Below are 20,828 nucleotides of genomic sequence, written 5' to 3' on the forward strand. Positions count from 1 at the left end.
TCCTTTTGACTTTTCTTTTAACTGAGCTGTGGTCCAAACACAGCAGAAGGCTTAAAAGAAAAGAAGTAGCCACTTTCTGCCTTTCAATTATTCAAACTAAGCAGTAGCACAGACTAGAAAAAACTTTTTAGATAATGTATTTTAATAGTATTCAATTAGCAGCACATGTATTTTTACTCAGTGTCATGAGGGAATGAACTTGGTGCATTCAGACAGCATGACAGGACATTTGTTCACAAGGGCAACACCAAGCATGGCCACATCACACACTGGATGGTGTGTGAGAGATGAAGTCTGTGTGTCCATGTGGCACAGGACACGTAAAAGTACACGTGCAGGTCTCCAAGGTGCCTGTGGTGCTGGAGTGCCTGAGCTCATGCATTTTCTCCCTCGGAGTGGTTAACCTGGGTGGGCATAACCCTGACCTATAACATCCCAACTCCATAGCTCTTCTTCCCAGAGCCAGCTTGGGTGTCTCTGGGCTGATGTAGGGACACTTTCTACCACTTCATTTTCTGAAGCTTCCACTGTCTCAGTGCATCCAGGAAACACCCTCATCTTACCAGCACTACAGGAATTAGCACAATTGTCAAACCTCTGCCCCACTGGCTTTTTTTCCCCCCATTTTATAGTGTGATCAGCCTATCATGTGTGCACTGAACATCTCCAGCTCTCTGAAAACATAACAGGGTTGGCAATGCCACTGCAGTGGTTTACTCCTGTAGAGCCAGCTAGTTTGAACATTTGGTTGATACGGAAAATGTAGATTTGAAGTGCAAAATATATTTTTGATAGGTCTTTTCCATTATCATGTATTGAAATTTAATTTTTCTTAGCAAGATTAAACAATCAGGAGAGATAAGAAGGCAGAAAGATGTCTGACGTATAGAACATCTGGATTCCATATTCCCTTTGGTTAAGGAAAGTGCAAAAGCTTCTTCAGCAGAGGCTCAAAGAGCTCAAGTTCTCTGTAGGCAGATGGCAGAATGCTTTCTCTGTGGCAGGGAAGAGGCTGAGAGTCTGATTGAAAAGTATTATAATGCAGCTTGGCCCCTCATTGTAGTGTTAGAGGGGAGGTGTCTCATCAACTGCTGTATGTGACATCCTTCACAACTTTTGGGAGCCAGAGTAGGAGGAGTCAGGAGCCTGAGGGTTACAGGATGAATGCCACCTGGGAGAAAAGCATTTAAAAACTCACCTGGTTTCAGTGGTGTGCCTGGTTCCCTGTGAATCCAGCCCAAGGCATAGAATTACCCTCCCTGCTACCTCTGGCATGCCCCTGTGACAGCATGGCAGGGCCTTGTCAATACCAGAACTGCCATATGTGGGAACCTGCATTAAAAGAGATAACTAAAGGACATTTCAGGTACTATTTATCACATTACAACTAATCAAGTGAAGGTTTACCTCTTATTTACGTATCTTCTCCTTTAACATGCTTAACATTAAACATATTAGACAGCACTCCAGACAGCATTATTAATATATATTCAATATTTATGTTATGGTTTCTGAAACTATTTAAGTGATTATTGTATCACCGTTTCATGTTCAGAAAGAAAAGCCTTCAGCAGCTTTGCTAGGTGTTGGATTTGGGGTATTTTTTTTTTTTTTTTGGTCATATATATTAATGATTTTGGTTTTTACTAAAATATACAAATGCTCCTCTTCTTCTTCAGCTATAGATAAGAGAAAGCAGCTGTGACCATATTTTTCCAGTGCAAGTAGCTTACAGGTGAAGCAGGTAGCAGGTTTTTGCTGCCCTTGCTTCAAGGATATGGAAGCTGCAGCTCTCAGCCCCCCACTTCAGCTTTTCTCTGGGGCCAGGATCTCTGCAGCTGTAGGGCAGCACAGTCCAAAGTGGACTGCTGAGGGTTACCTGAGCTTACAGCCCAGGGACTGCCCAACCAGCCTGCCCCACCATCTGCCCAGTGGCTCTGCTGGCAGGGAGCTCTTTGCCAGAAGTGAAAGCAAAGAGGTGAAATGAACAGCCCAGCCTGACATCTCTCCATCAGATGAAATGGTCAGCAGCTTTGAATTTTGTAAAGCTGGAAAAGATAAAATCATTTCATGTAGAGATTAACACTATGAAATGATAATACATAATTACACACTTTAATTAACTGGGTTTGGCCTGCCACCAGTTTCCAAGCAGTCCCTCCCAGGAAACCAGGGAGAGTCCTGCTAAAACACATGGTCCAAAGCCCTTCCTTTATAGGGTCCATCTGAGGAAATTACAGGCCAAGCCCCACCCCAGATGGCTTGAGGAGGGAGTAGTTGGGGTCCTTCCCTTTCCTTTAAGTGTCTGACACAACATTCCATGTAAAGAGGAAATTTGTAATTTTATAAATGTATTTTTATACTGCTTTTTTCTATGTGTGCATATGAAATAGGCAAACATACTCCTCCTTCCAGTGTACCAAGCCTTTCCCTGTGTGCTGACACAACAGCTATGATCAATTATGCTGTTTCTCTTCCAAGTGTAGCCTCACTGTAAGGTAACAATTGTTGGTTTTACATCTACCACAGCTGTAGCTCCAAATGGAAGCAATGTCACACAGTCAAGCAGGTGTGTTTCTTTCTAGTTGTACTAATAAAAATTTGCAATGTTTTCCACGTAACTTCTCTGTTGAAAATGTGCTTTAATTTTCAGAGAAAGAGAGACTCCATGACACTACAGACATGGGCAGTTAAAACTTCAGCAGTAATGCCTAGAAATAGCCTTAGAAAGGTATTTACATACCATTCTGTAGCTTTTTTAAACAGCCCTGTTAGCACTGCAACACTTGTGGAGATTCTGGCTCTGCCATCACTGTACAGCCTTCAGTTTCTTCTGCATACACAGTTCTAATACAGAATATTACCCAAAACATTGCTGCCAACAACTACTCTGGACTGAAAAAAATCCAAAAAACAAAAGCTGCCATCCATTTTCTCTGAAGATATTTTGCTCTATGGCTTTCCTCAGGAACACAATTAATTTGAAACAGCCATCTCCTGTAAACAGATATGCAGCATTTTAACATCTACACACGTCAATATCAAAATGAGTACCATGTAGCAGCTTAAAATACTTAAAACTGCCTTTATTTCAGTCAACAGCTAAGGTATCCAGGACCATGAGGGCAAGAATAACATAATCAAAGTAAGCCAGGAACAAGTAATACAGAAGCCATACAGGAACTCAGCTCCGAGCTTAACACAGTCACCTCCAGAGCTTGGCCTCTGCACAGACCATTGGCCTCTGCAGACAGCATGGGCTGGGCCTGACCCCCAGCAGAGCCAGGGCTGGAGGGAAGAACCATGACTGAGGTTGAACATTCAGCTCCAACTGTGCCCCAGGTACAAACCAAAGCTCACTGCTGCCAAAACATTCACTCAGTAAAGGCTGTGGCTGACTGCCACCTGCAAGTGTTTAGTGCAGGTGTGGCTGCTATGAAAAAAATCATTTAAAAAAAAAGCAGATTTTTTTTTTTTTTCCTGTAAATCAGATATTGCACATCAAAAATGAGTTAAAGCTGCTCCAGGTGTAGCTACAGAGTTTGGGGGAGCTAAGGGTGGCTGTGGTTTGTTTTAAACTCACAATCAGAAGTGTAAATGCCATGCTTTCCTTCATGACATATGGAGGGCACCTGTGAGATGATCTTAAAAAGCCTGTTTTGAAAATGGAACAGTCAGGTCACGCTGTGCTGAAGTGACGTCTCCAGTGCTGAAAAAAATAATAAGGGAAACATTCAACTGCTGAGAAGCAAAGGGAGAGCTTGCCCCTTCATTTGGCACTGCTTTAGATACGGCCAATTAATATTTTGAGTAAAGACTCACTTCCCTCATCTCCCCTTCAGTAAAAAACAGCAAGTGACCACACCAGACAGCACTTAGACATGTCTGCTGTCCAAAAAAAATAGGGTTTTATGCAACGGGTTATTTTATCAGACTGCTTGTAAAAGTACTAAAAAAAAAACCAACCTGTAGTGGAAAATTTTAAGAAACACACACAATCAGTGAAACCACACACCAAGAAAAAAAAAATACATGTGAGAGAGTGTATGTTAGTTCATACCATTTCAAGTGGCACCAAGTCCTTACAGCACAGAGACAAGAAGAGAGCAGGTCACAGGCTTTCCCCCAGACTCCTTTTCACAGTGACAGGAATAGAGCTGAGCTCTGCACTCAGGTCACTGCAGCCTCAGAGCTCGCCTGTGAGAGGTCACTGTTCCTCAGTTATAGTCATAGGGTTGCAGAACCATAGAACAGCACAATCTGGTCTCCGGGGTCACAAGAGAGGAGAGGCCATAGATTTAAAGTGCAGAGAAAAAAATTAAGGCAAGACATTAGAAACAAAACCAGTGTTTGACTTCGAGGGCCAGAAAACAGTGGCCTGGCCTACTTTTCCAGAGATCTTTGCAAAATGAGAACATCTGCTACGATTGATAAGGCAAGAACCAATCCTGCCTTGGGGCTGTGAAGCAAAGCAGGTAAATTAATTGGATTCCAGCATATCTGTTCTTCTCTGATTCTGCCCTTGTACCAGCACAATCTACAGGCAATTTTCCATCTTCTTGGACAACTTCCATTTCCAGAGGCCTGTGCAGAAAGCTTTTTCACTTAGGACACCTGGAGTCCACTCCTGGCACCATGACCCCTGCAGCAAGGAGGTTGATACAAACATCTGAAACTCATAACTGCAAACCAACATGCCTGACACCATCTTTTAGCATTTGACTGTCTGCCTTCACTTCAAAGGTCCTCACCAACCTTACATTAGAATGTTACAAATATTTTGTCCTACATTGAACCAAATAAATTTAAAAATTGCAGAAATGGCTGTCATCACTGGCTCCCTCCACTGTTTTTTTCTTCTACAGGCTAAAAAGAAAGGTTATTTTTCTCCCCCCTAACAGTAGGGATGGAGTCAGCCCTAATTACATTCTACCTTTTGAAAACAGAACCCTTTTAAACTTTTGGTAACGTGGTGACCTGTATTTGAATGAACTTAGCATGAACTCCCCTCAGTATCTGCCCTGCATGGCAGCAGCTGTCTGAGACCTCACAGAGTTTGTTTAAATTCTTTCAGAGATCTTAAAGGATGTGGAATATGTAATGTTGATCATGGACATGGAAAACTCATGGTTCAATTAAAAAGCGGGACCCTTGTCTCAAACATGGTGCCTAAAAATAAACACACAAATCTGGCAAATTTGAAAGCAGAAAGCTTTGAAAAGAAATAACCAAAAAATAGGCCCAGTTCTAATTGCAATACTATATTAGCAGCTACAGTTTGAGGAAACTATTTCAACAGGTACTCACAGATAAAAATGATTTCCTAAGTTTCTCAGTAAATTGACCAAGCAACTTTTTGAAAATAAAAAAAGAGGCAATATCTTAGAGAGTCTGGAATCCAGCAATAGACACAGGCACCTGTGCCAGTGTTTGTGCAGCATGCAGAGCAATGGGAAACCAGCAGCGGTGTGACGCCACCAAGAGAGATGAGCAACTGAGCTTGAATTTGTGATACTCAGTGGGCAATACATTCTTTTGCACAGCCTTTATAGATGCTTAAACTGTTTATTTTTAAGGCCTGGAGGAATGTAGAAACACATGAAGTGGAGTAATGTCATCAGTTAGAAGGTGTTATTTATAAAAGAAGACCTGAAGATGGACAGGAGCTACCCACTGGAAGTGGGAGACAACTCTGCAGTGCAAGCATGAGGTTGAGTTTAAAACAAAGTCAGGCAGACAACACCTGAGGATGAAAAGAAGTCTGTGGCAAGTGACATAAAACAGCACATGGGCACAAAAAGGACAGATATAGCAGGAGAATAAGCTATCATTGAGAAGAAAAAGCTGAGCTAGGATTTACGCTTTTTCTGGAAGGGGAAGGTGAGGGAGATGCATGACACACATCTCATCAGGGCCACTCATCTGATGGTTAAAACACTGCATATGCATACTGGAGGAGTCTTGCAACAAGCCACCCAGTCACACTACATCCCAGTCCTTCTCTTTACTTAATACTTCAGCAAGTGGTAAATCCCAGGGAATGCTAGGATTTGAGGACAGCAGTGTGTCACAGTTGGGACAGCTATTTTGTCACCCAGGCCCACCGAAGAAAGGAAATCAGGAAAAGGAAAGGACACCTGTGTGTTGAAATAAACCACATTTAATAGAATAATAACAAACACAATAATAATAATAATGAAAATAATGAAATAACGTTAACGCCAATGCTAATATAAGATACAAAATTATACTGAGCTCCAGACAGCAGTCATGAGCTGTGAGCTCCTGGCAGTGAGGCTGAAGGTCCAATGGTGCCATCACCACAGCTCCAGCCAGAACGTGACAGTCAGAGAGTGAAAGAGCAGACCTCAGGGATGAGACAATGAATGAGACAAATGGAACCCTTGGGTAATCAGCCATGGTAGAAGAGTTTTTTTATATTCCCCAAATTTCCTGATTTATAGTGAGGGTGATGTTTATGCTATGGAATACTTGGGTTGCCAGCTTGCACCACGCTTTGCCCCTGCCATCCCACTGCACCTGCATGGTTCAAAACTGCCCTTGACGTTGGTCACTATGGAGATCTGCACACCAGAGCTGGGGATAAACAAAACCTGTTCAGCTTATCTCTGCTTTTCATGGAACTGGAACCTGCAGCCTCTCGAAACTAGTTTCTCTGAGCAGAAAAATGCTTTAAGAATTCTGTTCCAGCAAAACCAGGACACACAGTACAAGGGAGAAGGTTGGTTTACTTGAACTGGATGCTGCAAAACTGTATTCATGCAACACCCAGTCCATACCAACACAAGGTGTTATACAATGTTGCATACAAGAAATAAGCAGTATGCTAAGTATACTGTGTAAAAAAATATAAAGAACAACACAGCCATTTATATCTTGAACATCTTAATAAATTATGAGAAAGCTTTATAAACACAAAGCTTTTAAGGAACTATGTGCATCATCCACCTTGGCTGAAAAAAACTAAACCACGACTTGGCATAACATAACCCACAGTACTTTTGGGGTTTAAACAGTCAGCATTCCAACTTTGTGAAATACATTAGAGCATCTTCTTAACACAGAACAGAATTCAGACCTGCTTTGTGTGCTAGAGAAACAGCACTGCTGCCCTCTTCAGAAGCACACGCAGAGACATTGGCACATGAACTGTTACCACCAAATGTGTCTGAATTAGTTTCCTTTGATGAAATCAGAGGCACAGTCTTTTCAGAGTTCAAGTTTCATTTGTATTCCCAGACTCATCCTGAATGTCTGGTAAGAAAGAGGTATCCTCCATTAACCCACCTCCTGAACAGGCCTTAAAAGGTGTTTGAGATGTTGGCAAAACACTGGTAGTGCTTTCTTCCTCTGAAGACCCAGAAGGCGACTGGAACTCCACTCTAGAATCTATACTGCAGTCATCTTTCCATCTCCTAACTGCTTCCCTCTGCTCCACAGGGGTCAGTCTGTCAAGGTGCTTGGCCCTCAGCACTGGAGAGGGAAACAATGTTCCTTGGAGAACTCTCAGCACAAATCTACAAAATAAACACAGTTTCAAATAAGCTGTTTAGAAGCAGACTCAAAACTGTTTGCAGCAACACTAAAGGAAACAAAACACCATTCAAGTAACCCCGAGGCTGCAGCAGCCTCTGAAACAGCTTTCGCAGGTGCCATTTTGTGAATGTGAACTGTAAGGCCAGCAACTGCACCAGGACATGTTTTATAGCTGGCATTTTCAATGACAGGTACTGATCTCAGATGTCTCCATTTTCCTGTCCTGAACACAGTTCTTCTACAGACTATTTACTGCTTCAATGTGCACTTGCAATTTCAGTGAAGGGCTGGGGTGCCAACTACACTGGAAGTGGGGTTTCTGCATACAGCATCAGGCCTCAGTAAAAAGGCATCAAAATCAGTGCACAGTTTTGTTTCCTTGGCACTTCAGTGCAGATATAAGTAGTTACAAGCTATTGTGGAAAAATCAGGCCTAGCAAAATTTGTTCTTCTCACTGAGAAGCTGTTTATCACAAACTGTTTTTTCCCTCCAAAGACAATGTTTAATACACTATATATAATCTAATATAGTATAAATCACAAAATAAATTATTTACTGAAATGTACTGTGAGAACATGTTACTAAAGAGTTGTCCTCACATGGAATGGTCTGGTAGAACTCTGAAATTTTCTTTACATTAGTGGTGGCAGGGAAGGAAGACGTCTAGCCAGAGGCATATAGTCAGATACTCTAATCACATAGCATCACTGGCTCGAAGAAAACTGATTTTGTTAGCAACAGCAATCTCTAATTATAAAACAGAAACACACCTGGGAAGCAGAGCAGTGCAAGTTGTCAGGAGACAAATTAAGTAAAACACTGGGTCTGTCATGTGCTTTTCCATGATCCAACAAGGGTTTGATGATGGGTTGTGGGTTTTGCAGGTTGCCCCAAAAGCCAGAGTGAAGACAAAGTAAAGGAGGATGCTGCCAGCTATAACAACTGCATGTATCCATGTCTGCAATTCAGAAAAGGAAAGAAGTCAAGTTTAGGCTGTAAACAGAAAGACCTGTAACACTAGTATGTGTGTAAACATGCAGGAACACAGACACACTCTTCCTGCAAGAACAGCTGCTTAATGTAACAAAGGATGGATCTGTTCAGGTAGTATTCCTAACTTTATACAAAGCATTCTGTGAAGAAAGGAGCCTTCTATTTACAGTTCATAGACAACTCAGACATTTAATTTTTCTATCTTACTAAATATATAGCTTTTGATTCCTCTGTGAAAGACATTTTTGGTGTCATTTGGCTTAGATGGCCATCTCATCCACTTGAGAAAGCTTTCTCATGCAAATGGTGGTGAAATTGTCACATGAAACTACCCTATCTATCTTGCTTGAGACATTAACTCCTCTACATTGGAGTTTTCTGTAATACCTAAAGCTGAAACAGTAACTATGGAAAGAACACTATCATTGGTCTGAAGGCTCATGAACATTCAAAAATGCCAAATAAAATCCATTTGATTAATATTTTCCTATTTAGAATGTGGATACACTCAAGATACCGATATACTCTAAATGAAGACATTTTTATTACCACTGCCATACTTCCAAAAAAACAATGAAAAGACCTAATCAAAATTTGATATTTATTATGAAACAATTTAAAAAATAATTTAAAAATAAATTATGGGGTAAAAAAAAGCCAAACATTAATTTGTGTCTGTCTACCGTACTGTGTACATTTTCTTTAAAATTATGCAAAACAGCCAAGTATTACCCTTGAAAGGGCTGTAACATTTATCTGTAATGCAGATGCTTTAGCTTGTTCAGACATGATTAAAAACTTGAATAGCATTTCTGTAGCACAACAGTTGCCTAATTCTGGCACCAAAACATACCTCCGAATTGTTTATTCTGGCCAGAGGGCAGATCATCAGTTCCAAGCATCTAAAATAAACATTTTGCTTTGTTGTCTTTGAAATACAAGATCTGGGAACTGATGAAGTCTCAGAGGATTACTGGTTGCTTTTACCGTTTGCAAAACTAAACTGACATCCCCCAAACCATATTGAAGTAGGATTCTTTCACTACTTACATATAATTCTGTTAATTTTAGTCATATGAGTAATTCTATTGGCTCTGATAACAGGGGCATTAGAAAAGCTCACATGGTCACATGAAAAAAATATTTGGTTTTGGGCCCTTTTATACCTCCTCTATTTTGTACATGAAGCTCTTTCTTCTGTGCAATTTTAGTGAAAGCTGTATGCACACACTGTTAGGAATATACTCTTTTGGAAACAAAATACTCACCATGGACTTGCACTCAATGAGAAGGTGAAACAGGATTATGAAGAGAGCTGCTGTGTTTATAGGGTTTCCAAAAGAAAAAATGTCTATATCTGAGCCATAATACGTCTGTAAAGGAAGACAGAAGTCAGGGTAATACATTCTCTACTTATAGTCCTAATACACATAGTGGCATGAATAGTTTCAATACCATACATATATTTGCATGCACACAGTTCAGCTCAGTTCCAATGATAATTGTGTTAGTACATATTTATACATAAGGAAGCAAAATCAAGCACTTCATTTTATTATCTAATTTGCCTGGGGTTTTAATTTGTCAAAATGCATAAATGTATTTCAGATCCAGTACTTACAAAGTAAGGCACAAAAAAGCAAACAAGACTTTGGTAAAAAGCATCCAGCAAGGTTATCCAGAACGTCGAAGGCAAGTAAGCCTGCAAGAAAAAATAAAACAGCATTGAAACAGACTGAACAAATTACTGCATCCTTAATTATGGGGAAAGATTATCTGCAGAAAAATAATCCCAGTTAGAGGCATTCCAATGACGAGGCATCAGTTGTGTTATGATAACAAGATTAAAGAGCTCACTCCATACAGGTTACCAACTGTTAGTATCTAAATCAGCAGCCAGATCTGGGAATTCTGATACTAAGGAAGGGAGCGAGCTGGGGGACAGCAAATTGCATGATGTGAACCACGAAAGAATGAAAGATAAAAATGGTTCAAATTCTGACTATTTCAATTTACTACAGGTTAAGCATTCTTTAACCTACCATGGATTTCTGGCACATCATGTATAGCTGTGGGAGCTGCATGAGGATCTCTGCAGACACATCTTTGTCCAAGACACCATAAACAATGGGTGGCACCGATGTAAAAAGGAGATTGAAAAGAATCAAGATCCAATAGTCAGTCATTGATGTGCCTGAAAACCCACAGAAGAACTGGAACCAGAACAGGAGGTTCACATAGGCCTGAAAAGTCAAGGATGACATGATGAAACGTTGCCTGTAGACAAGGGTTTTAAAAGCCAGGAGGAAAACAGTCAGATCTTAGATCTGTGGAAAATTAAGCATAAATGCTGTGGAGTTCATGCCAAACCTACACTTTTGAAGGATATTAGATTAACGCAGAGCTTTACATTTAAAAATTAGACATGACTTGTTCAAACAGTCATACTACCACCACAATAGTAATATTCACTACCCACTGTTTAAATAACAAAATGACTTTGAGTGGCAAAATCAGTCCAAGGAGTAAGAGTCTCAGACCTTCACAAACATAAATAGGGAACAGAATTGTTTGCCATAGGCTTTGTGTCTTTTTGAAGCTATTTGCAATAGAAACTAAAAAAGAATATAAAGCCCCTCTAAACCCTACAGCTCTCTCAAATATGCAAGCTGTGATGCCCCTGGAAAGGGACAGCTACGTACCACATTCTTGTAGAAGAAGTAAAGCACCATGTTGGTAAGTCTGGTATAACACCAGTGACCATGGACAAGCAGCAGCTTCCTGAGGTGTCTGAACTGGGAGACTGCAAAGTCACTTGCCATCACAGCCTGCAACGCACATGAAGGACAGGATAGGTTATATCCAAACTGTTAAAGATAAGCTTCAGATACTGCCAGGTGATCTACTGTTGAAAATTCTTTTTTTATTATTTTTTTATCCATAGTGCTTATGGCCTTACTCTAACTCAGACCTGAGCCCCTCCATACAACATTTTACACTAACACACATAGCTCAGCCCAACCCAACATGGGCAAGAATATGACTGTTTTATTATTAACACACCACTGCACAGAAATCATTGATGCTTACACTGCTTATTTCCTGGCAGGACACGAGTGATAGGGAGTTTGGTAACAGAAAGCAAGTTCTGTTTGAAGTTTGAACCACGGCAGCATTCGGCTTCTAAATAGTCCTGGAAGAGTGCTAAGGCCTGGGTGGGAGCAAAGGCTGCGAACTCTTGCCCAGGTACATTAATGGGCTGTAGAGCCACTGGGCCTCAGGGGAAAACTTCAAACAATTTTAAATGGAATCTGATGTCATTTGCAGCTCTCTCTGTATACAGTACCTGCATGCCCTCTTGGCCCAGTATTCCCACACCAATATCAGCCACCTGGATCATACTGACATCATTGGCACCATCACCTACAGTAAAAAAGAAAAGAGTTAAAATCAAAATTAACCTTCATATTTGGAATAGAACCTGGAGGCAGCTTTACTGGCTAACACATCACCTTGGAAGTGGCAGGATAATCCAAATATACAATAACATCAGAGAGTTCAGAGAAAAACATTTTTATGGCCAATAATACAGGCTACTGAAAATCATACGGAAAAGGCTATTGAAAACAGAATTAGTAACCTGAAGGCCTGACTCAACTGAGGGTGGTAAGACACTGGAATAGGTTGCCCAGAGAATTCCTCATCCTTGGAATTGTTGAAGTGGATGGGGTTTTGACCAAACTGGTCTAGTGGAAGGTGTCTCTGCCCATGGCAGGGGGATTAGTGCTAGACAATCTTTAAGGTCCCTTCCAACCCAAACCATTCTATAATTCGGTGATTCTATATTCTCCAAATGGATATCAGCTGTTAATTTTTTCAGGATTTAGCTGGTATGATGGAACAGAAAATACAGGTGTTTTAAATCACAGTCACTCATCTCCTCTCTCCCTCCCTGTTTTGGGAGGTTGTGATGGGGAGAACGACAAGGAAAACCCCCATCTCCTTTGGACATGTTACATAAGACTGTGCATGACTGCTGCTCTTGTTGCTTTAGAATACCAGGGGTAAGTTTATGGAGTAAATTTACTAGTTCAGAAGACTAATATCATCTTATGCCAGAGACAACTAAAATTCAAAGGACTGTCTTCCTTGTAAAGTAGATTTTGTGACAGACATTAACAAAAATATAGAAGAAACTGGATGCTACAGGACTCACCTACAGCTAATGTCATCGCCTTTAACTTATTTCGCACCAGTCGGACCAGGATACTCTTCTGCAGGGGTGTAGCTTGACAGCAGACTACAGCCCGACATTTTTCAGTGAGTTCCAAGAAAATATCCTGCAGGCTGTCATGAAGGACATACTCTAAAGTCCTTCCATCAATAACCAGGCCTGTACTGAACCCTGAATCTTGGGTGGAGGGACTTGCAGAGATACTCCCAAGTTTCTGACTCTTGCTTTTTTTGGCACAAGTATTCTTCTGGATGCCTTCTAAAATTTTGCTCATCACCAAGGCGCAGGCATCCTAATTATATACAAGAGAAAAGCAACTTATTAAATATTGTTTGTGTTCTGGATCTCTTTTTAATTTATAAAATACACGTGGAGAAAAGGACAAATGGTGATACAGCCTCTGATTTTTTCAGCAGAAAGGAAAAAACAATAAAATTGAAGAAATGCACTATTCCACTCACCCTGCTCTGTGTTTTGAGAGTGAAGATTTTGTCATCTGGCTCCAGCAATTTACAAGCATAGGCAATGTTGACAGCTGTCTCTCTCTTGTCACCTGTCAGCATCCATATTTTTATTCCCGCTTTCCGTAATGCCTGTATTGTGTCTGGGACACCCTCCTGCAGGCGATCTTCAATGCCAGTGGCACCTTTATTTAGACAAGGAGAAGGATTAATGCTGCTGTATTTCCAAAACCAAAAAGCTTCAAGAGTGACAGGATAAGATGGTCCTCTGTGTGTATCCACCTCCCAAAAAAGACACTCTACAGGGACATGCTTAGGAATTCCTTCCTTCCGATTCTTTCTCTCACAGAACCTGTTACATGCAAGATTGTTGACCCATACCCTTATAGCCTCAGAGGCCTCCAACTCTGCACAAGACCCTTTTAAGCCAACTTTTCTCATTTTCACAGTTGTTTCATCCCATACTGGTTGTGAGACACAGACTCCCAGGCTTCTCACAACAAATATACTCCATTATTCCCACTCCTTCATACCTCAGACTACCCCAAATCTTCTCTCATGTATTATTTCAATCCTTCCTTTCTCAAGGCCCACATCTATTTCTTATTCTCAACTCTTCTCCAGGATAAATTCTCTGTACTTCTTGTTCAAACCCTCACCTTTTCTACACCAAAATCCCCTAACCCTGTATCATATTTTTGCACGCTGTTGCATAGACCTGACATTCCTCATCAGGTTTCTCAACCACTCAGCACTGCAGTACCTCCTGTCCCAGGCTCTTTCAGTTCATAGCAATGACCTCTGTGTTTGCCTTTCCTCCTGCCCACACTGCCAACTTTGACATATTCCCCCACAGGGAGGAAACATCTGCTTGAACACATATCTTTTAGTAGTTATAGAAACTTTCAACAATAAAAAATACATAGACTTTAACAGAGATACCCTCTTTTCAGTTGTGCACAGCAGGCAGATCTGTGTCCCTAAAAACAGCTTACAAAATCTTCTGTTCTGGTAGCTTCTGTGAGGTAACATGACAACAGCATAAAGCAGAATCATGTCTGAAAAGCTGCAGTGACAATGATTTACTATGGTACAGGACACTTCCTTGGCTTTTTCACAATACAAATAGTACTAAATCATAACCAGGAGACATAGTTTGGCTTGTCCAATTCTCAGGCTAAGGGTTTTTCAGAAACTACAGCCAGCCAGTCACAGCTAGGTTCATTCTGAAAGCTAATAAAAAACTTCAAAGTAAAGTCTTCCCTCCCATTGTGTTTCTAGTGGGGGACTCTACACAGCAGTTTGCATGTAAAGCAATGCCTGTCATATGGGTACGGGGAAGAGACAAAAGGTCTGGCAAATTTCTGATGCTACAGCAATTTCTTCAGTAAGCAGCTACCAGCCGGGCCCAGAGCTCATGGCCCCTGGTCACCAAGAACTACACCACATTTTTTTTTTTTTTTTTTTTTTTTTTCTGTGTCTTCCCCATGGCTGCCTGGCTGAATTACCACTTGACAAATAGTTCCTGCAGGAGCATTCCTGACTTCTCAACTCCATGTTACTACAGGAGGACACAGCACAAGCATACCTGCTGTGCCACAGCAGTGATGGAAAACAAGGCCAGAACGGGTATCTCTGTGAAAGTTTGCCCAGGCAGGCCTGTGATTTGTGATTATAATTTCATGTGCTTATTACAATGATACTTAAAATCCCTAGTGAGCACAAAGAGGAAACTGAATAAAACAACACAGTAAAACTTTATCCTTTAAGAGCAATGGAAGAGTGCCAGATGTCTTCAGTGTGTTTTACCATCAGTACAAACTTACTGGCAAGATTTATGAAAGTTCAGGAGTGACAATAATTTCTAGGTCTAGATAAACCTATGTGTTACACAAATTAACACAGCTCTCTGCAGGTAAATTTCAATTAAGAATATCATAAGCAGTTTCCTAGGAGTTACATTTCTTACCTACCAAGCAAAGTTAGTTCAGACTCAAGCCTGATAGCAGATTCAAGCAGCAGCTCCTCTCTATTGTCAATACTGGTTTCTGCTAAAAAATGGTGATTTAACCACTCTGCATATTCTGTATCACTCATCACCTATAGAGGGAGAGAAAATATACAGCATGCATCTATGTTGCATTTTCAAAAGTACCTCAAAACTGTCTTCACCTACTTCTGCTGGCCACATACAGAATCTTTAAACACAGCCCCTGGCAGAACATTACTTATGTGCCCCAACATATCCATGGATTTAGCACGATGCTCCCAGTGTTTTACTGAGTCACAAGCCAGGTTACTTGCTGGCACCCTGCATGTTCCTGGAGCTGCCCAACAGATTTCATTTAGATGGAAGGTAAGCAGCCCAGTGAACATAGTATACTCTCCCTACTGCCTTTTCACTGTAAGATTGATACAGCCACACAATCACTGTGTACAGCTTTATTGTACACCTACACAGGCTGCACTTTTACTTTGCAGGAGGCTTTGCAAAGAGGTTTCTTGCCTGTTTCAATTGCTATGGAATTTTACTTCTGGGCAGCTTCGAATATAAAGTGGAATCTTGAAACACCACTTAAGTTTTGCATCCAGGGTTGTGACACTGTAAACTGTTTGTGAAATAAAATAAAACAAAATAAAAAAATCAGGGCTGGCTGCTTTTTTTTCCTATGTCTGGAATTCCAAGTAGGCTAACTATCACACAAGAATATGTGCTCAGGACTTTTGAAAAAAAATCAGGCCATTTGACAATCCCTGTTTTAGAATGAGATTTTTAAGGTGCTTGGCATCCTAAACTGACAAAAACTATGGCCATCTAACACAGGTCAGGAATTGATTTGGGTAAACTTAGAAGTAAGTCCAGAAAAAAAATAAGGATAAACAAAATGGGGCAAAGGAAGTGTCTGTTCTGAAGTGGCTATACCATTCCATTGCTGATTGCTCCACTAGTTATACCACTCAGGCTGGTCACAGACTGTAAACATTCTTAAAAATATGTATTAAAAGGAATACCCTCTTAGCAATACAGAGAGTGCGCAATCCTCTTCTGGCATAGTCATCCAAATGCTTCTGTGTTCTCTCTTTAATCTTCTTTTGTTCCATTTCTGAATTATTACCTATTATCACACAAAAAAACCCAAAGAAAGCAAATTAGATAAAATTAAACATTCTTAGACTAAATTAGCAAAAAATTTCTAAGATCTGATTATTCTTTAAAAATACAAAAATATTAACTGGTTTTATTCTAACTATTAATGTATTTTCATGTTGGCACAATGTATTGGGGCTGCAGTTTTAGTGAGCATGCAGTGTGCCAGTCTGCACAAGCAGTGAGGGTGAACCCATGTGGAGCAAATACATGTGGATGACACTAGTATATCAAAATTTGTTTCTAAAAGAAAATTATTTTCTAAAATTAAGTGGGCACAGATGCCCAAGCACCTTTAATGTCACTGTTCTAGTGGGAAGGAGCTAAAAGGGCAGTTGTGGAAAATCTTTTTTAAAAATAACTGTTATGGGGTGGACTATTTGGACAGATATTCAGTTCACCTAACTTTGGACATACAGAGAGTTAGGTTCTGATTTTATCCGGAGAAACAAAATAAGGAGAGGGAACTCCAGGCATGAAATTACACCCTTAGTAAGATGACAGGTTTTGGAAGTATTATTCCTGCACCATGGTTTATGGAGGCTCTTTAATTAGCCTTTAAATGGCTAATGTTGAGTGAGTTAAAATCTGCCCTTGCCATTGGAAATATGCCTTTTCCTCACTGAGATCAGCCAGCCATGGAACATACAAACCAAAATACCTTTTGCAGAAAGCAAGCCTTTAAAAATAATTCACTTATATTGCTTTCTAAACTATTAAAAAAAACCAGCCCTTGCAACATCTCAACATAAGTATATTTAGGTATTTGTTTCTAACATACACAGATAATACTTTACTGCCTTCAGTTAAACATTAGCAGCTGTTTGCTCAAGTTAACCGCTGAAAAATCATGGTACATCCATCCTGTGTCAGATGCAAAAACAGTTTACCTGCAAACAACAGGGCCCAGCAGGAGGCACCACACAGCTTTACAGATATTTTTATTATACCAAGAAAGACTGAAACAGTCAGTAGTAAAGGGAAAAAATGCTCAAAAAAGACTCTTAGGTGGCATCTGTTACAGATACCTCTCTCCAACAGCTCAAAAACACTAAGAGAGGTGAAGGCTAGAAAGTATCTCATTCTGATAAACACCTCTTACTGTGTGTAGCAGAAGCCAACTATTCAAGCAGATGACCTAACCTGATATTGGAAATAACTGAGTTGTCTCCAAACCATCAACTGCATTGAAGAATGACAAAGGTGAGCAAAGAATCAGGAGTTCTAGAGATACCTTCAGATGCAGTTCTTAACAAATCCATCATGACCGAGTCCGCGCCCTTGGTGTACACCACCACTTGGTTGGAGACTGGGTGCCGAACCACCACTGACATCCTTTTCCGCACTGAATCAAAAGGCAGGATGTGCAAAAGCTGAAATGTCAAAGGTCCCATATCTGCAAAGTCCACAGTTACTTGCTCTGGAGTCCTAGACTGTAAAATGCATTTATAAGCCCTAGCAGCATGAACCAAGGCAGCTTCGTCTGGACTCTCAGCTTCATAACACAGTTTAGATACAGGAGGCAGTTTGATAGATGACGTGGCACTGTTGTCTTCACAGCCGGCAGCTACATTCACTATATCTGCTTCCTGAGGTACTTGGGAATTTTCTGGGCTGTAAATATTGTAAGGCTTAGCAGTACTTTGAGCAGCTCCATCCAAAGCAGGTGAAGCCAGTTTCATTCTGAAAATAGAGAGTTTGCTCACAAAACTGGTGGGGCTTTCAGGTGATGACTCTTTTACACTTGGAACTGGGGAGGAACTTAGTCTCCGGACAGACAACCTCTGGAACATCTGCCTGATTTCCTCAAGTGATTTAATAGGCATCCTACCCAGAGGAGAGTGTCTCATCTGGAACAGAACAGTTAGAGAAAGCATCTGTATTAAAATTTTCACATTTCATTACATTAAAGAAGGACAGGTTACAAAGCATGTATGTTTCTGAAGGAACGCAGTATTTTAAAATTTATCATGAGCTTGATTGCTTGTATTAAACATGGCCAGCTCAATGAAACATATAAGCATATGACTACACTAAGCAGCTTCTTTAGTCAAATCAAAATAATTGCAAAAATACTTCAGATCTGAAAACTGCATGTCAGTATGACATTTTAACTTTTTTAACTTGTGGCAAATGAAACTGAATACTTTAATCCTTGTTCTGAATTAGCAGGATACTTGTGAAGAATAAACCAACTCCATACACCTCAGAGCAACTTGTAACAAGTACTGTTAAAGACAAAGTACCTAATCAGTACTTTTTTTAATGTCTCAATTTAAAACAAAAGACAATTCTGCTTTCATTAATATTACAAAATAATTGGCTTACTGTTACTCAGAAGGGTTAGGCAGATAAAAGTGTACAAACAAGGAACAAAGCATGTATGGTTGACATTCATTTCTCATTACTGGTGAAGAGTTAAGAATGAGTTATTACTGAGAAGCATGTTCTCCTTTGCCACTGTAAAGTATAAATTAAGGACAGACTCTACCTTCAGTTCTACCACAACTGCATGCAAATTGTAATGTATCTCCATTCAGGTCCACTGCCTAGATGGCAAAAATCTAGCCCTACATGTCATAAACATTCTTTTCAAAAGACAAAGTTAACAAACTAAAATCACCAGGGGGGAATGAAATCAAAGCTGAACTTGGGGGAAAAAAAAATAAAGAATCACAATTGCAATTTAAGCTCCAATTTGATTTTCTGAAAGTTACAGTCTATACACAAAGCAAAAATACTGCAAACATGTTCTTCTGCATTGGAAGAACATTACCAGTATTGTGTTACACATTAACTCACAGCACTCAGCAGATTTACAGTAATTCACTTCTTTCTAACAGGACAAAACAATAGAGGACAAAAAGATAATTTTTTATATGTCAGTTAATTGTTTGGTAATTTTGTAATTAAACCAGAGGGAGCTCATTTATTTAGGAGGATGGGCAAATACAAGGCCTTCTTACCTTCTGACGTGGCTGATTGGGGACTGAAACTACAACAGTATTACAGATTGCCAATGCAAGAAAGAAGTCAGTGATGTACATCCTCTCCAAAGATAACTTGCTGCTGGCTTCTTCTGGCTGTTGAAAGGAGTGAGAAGAAATTTGACTGAACTTCTCCAGCAGTTGTGCATCTGGTACAACATCTGTCTCCTATTGATGAAACAAACAAAACTGTCTATTAGGATATAAACTTAATCAGTCTCTGAAGGTTATATCAGTTACAGGTGAATGAAATGTAGAAGCTCATACAACTTCCTTCCTGTCAGATTGTGACTTGTTTATACCAGGAAACAGAGAAACACTCTGGTTTCTTCACTGCCTTGTGCTGGCCCATTGAGAATGGCAAACTTCATGACCAGAGAGGTGAACAGTTATAAACACTTCAACAGAGATAAAATAAAATGAATGCTATTTAAGACACCTTCAGGTACAGAAGCTGAGTTTTTACCTCTCATAACCTCCACCAATTATTGGTCAATTATATATTCCCTATTAAAAGCAAAACAAAAAGCTAGAAACCTTTTAAAAGGAAAGAACAAACTGTTATCAAGAAACACCTGTAATATCAGCTGCAAACAGGATACAGCCAAACAATCTTTGGAGGCTCTGGTTTTGATGGAAGAGAGGAAAGATTTCTTAAACTACAGTAATTCTGACCTAATGGGGGCAAAAAATATATTCCTTCATGAGTTACTTCAGACATTTAGCATCAAACCCAACATCTTTTACTTACAATGGGGCTGCTGAAAGCAACATGTCCTGGATGGTGAATATCACCCACTCCATTTTCCCTTCCTAAGGCAGGGCAACTACCAGACAACTGATTCCAAGGCTCTCTGTTCAAAGGTTCATTCCCAGCTCTGCAGTTGTGCCCCTGCCATTTTGAGATATGGACCAAAGAGCCACACTGATGATCAGCTGAATCCTCATCCTCTGAATTTATCTCTTGATAGGATTCTAACCTCTTTGCTGTGGAAAGGGAAACAGAATTATTGTTCCATGAGAAAAAACAAACTTGTCTAAAACACTGTCTGGAGGTTCAGGAAACAAAAATTTAAAGTAAGGAATTTAGTATATAGTTAAGAATAATCCACCATTTATGAAAAATAAAACTTGTAACAAGCCATCAAACTGACTCCCTGTTTGGGAAATTGCAAAACTTTTCAGAGAAGACATGATTTACTAGAGCAGAATGCATGAGAAAGCATTGAATTGGACTTCACTGGAGGTCCTGAAGAAACAAACAAAAAATATTCATAAAGAATTATAGCAACAATTCTGCCTCAGGCCAGAAAATTGGACCAGGTTACTTCCTGGTAAGTTTTCTAGCTTAATTATTTTACAATGGATCAGGATTGCATGCCAGTGGTTTGATTAAGTACAGCTTCTAACAAGAAGTCACTGAAACTGTGTTTATAATTTTTGTTTT

At 40.1% G+C, this 20,828-nt stretch overlaps 1 protein-coding gene across 6 annotated transcripts in view; it reads right to left on the reverse strand.

Annotated features, from left to right (window-relative positions):
- Nucleotides 1-6,142: 6,142 nt before the first annotated feature.
- ATP10D (ATPase phospholipid transporting 10D (putative)) overlaps nucleotides 6,143-20,828 on the reverse strand; it is a 36,352-nt gene continuing 21,666 nt past the window's right edge. For all 6 annotated transcript variants that reach the window (XM_071743620.1, XM_071743622.1, XM_071743616.1 and 3 more), the window contains 14 exons: nucleotides 20,133-20,368; nucleotides 19,361-19,549; nucleotides 17,629-18,244; nucleotides 16,259-16,362; nucleotides 15,220-15,346; nucleotides 13,247-13,431; nucleotides 12,768-13,077; nucleotides 11,898-11,974; nucleotides 11,254-11,379; nucleotides 10,594-10,794; nucleotides 10,173-10,253; nucleotides 9,820-9,924; nucleotides 8,329-8,516; nucleotides 6,143-7,538 (listed from right to left, as the gene is read on the reverse strand). In XM_071743620.1, coding sequence (XP_071599721.1) covers nucleotides 7,238-7,538; nucleotides 8,329-8,516; nucleotides 9,820-9,924; nucleotides 10,173-10,253; nucleotides 10,594-10,794; nucleotides 11,254-11,379; nucleotides 11,898-11,974; nucleotides 12,768-13,077; nucleotides 13,247-13,431; nucleotides 15,220-15,346; nucleotides 16,259-16,362; nucleotides 17,629-18,244; nucleotides 19,361-19,549; nucleotides 20,133-20,368 — 2,846 coding nt within the window. In that variant the 3' untranslated portion in view covers nucleotides 6,143-7,237. The remainder of the gene's footprint in view (nucleotides 7,539-8,328; nucleotides 8,517-9,819; nucleotides 9,925-10,172; nucleotides 10,254-10,593; nucleotides 10,795-11,253; nucleotides 11,380-11,897; nucleotides 11,975-12,767; nucleotides 13,078-13,246; nucleotides 13,432-15,219; nucleotides 15,347-16,258; nucleotides 16,363-17,628; nucleotides 18,245-19,360; nucleotides 19,550-20,132; nucleotides 20,369-20,828) is intronic.

The sequence above is a fragment of the Heliangelus exortis genome, chromosome 4, assembly GCF_036169615.1.
Source record: "Heliangelus exortis chromosome 4, bHelExo1.hap1, whole genome shotgun sequence".
Classification (NCBI taxonomy): domain Eukaryota; kingdom Metazoa; phylum Chordata; class Aves; order Apodiformes; family Trochilidae; genus Heliangelus; species Heliangelus exortis.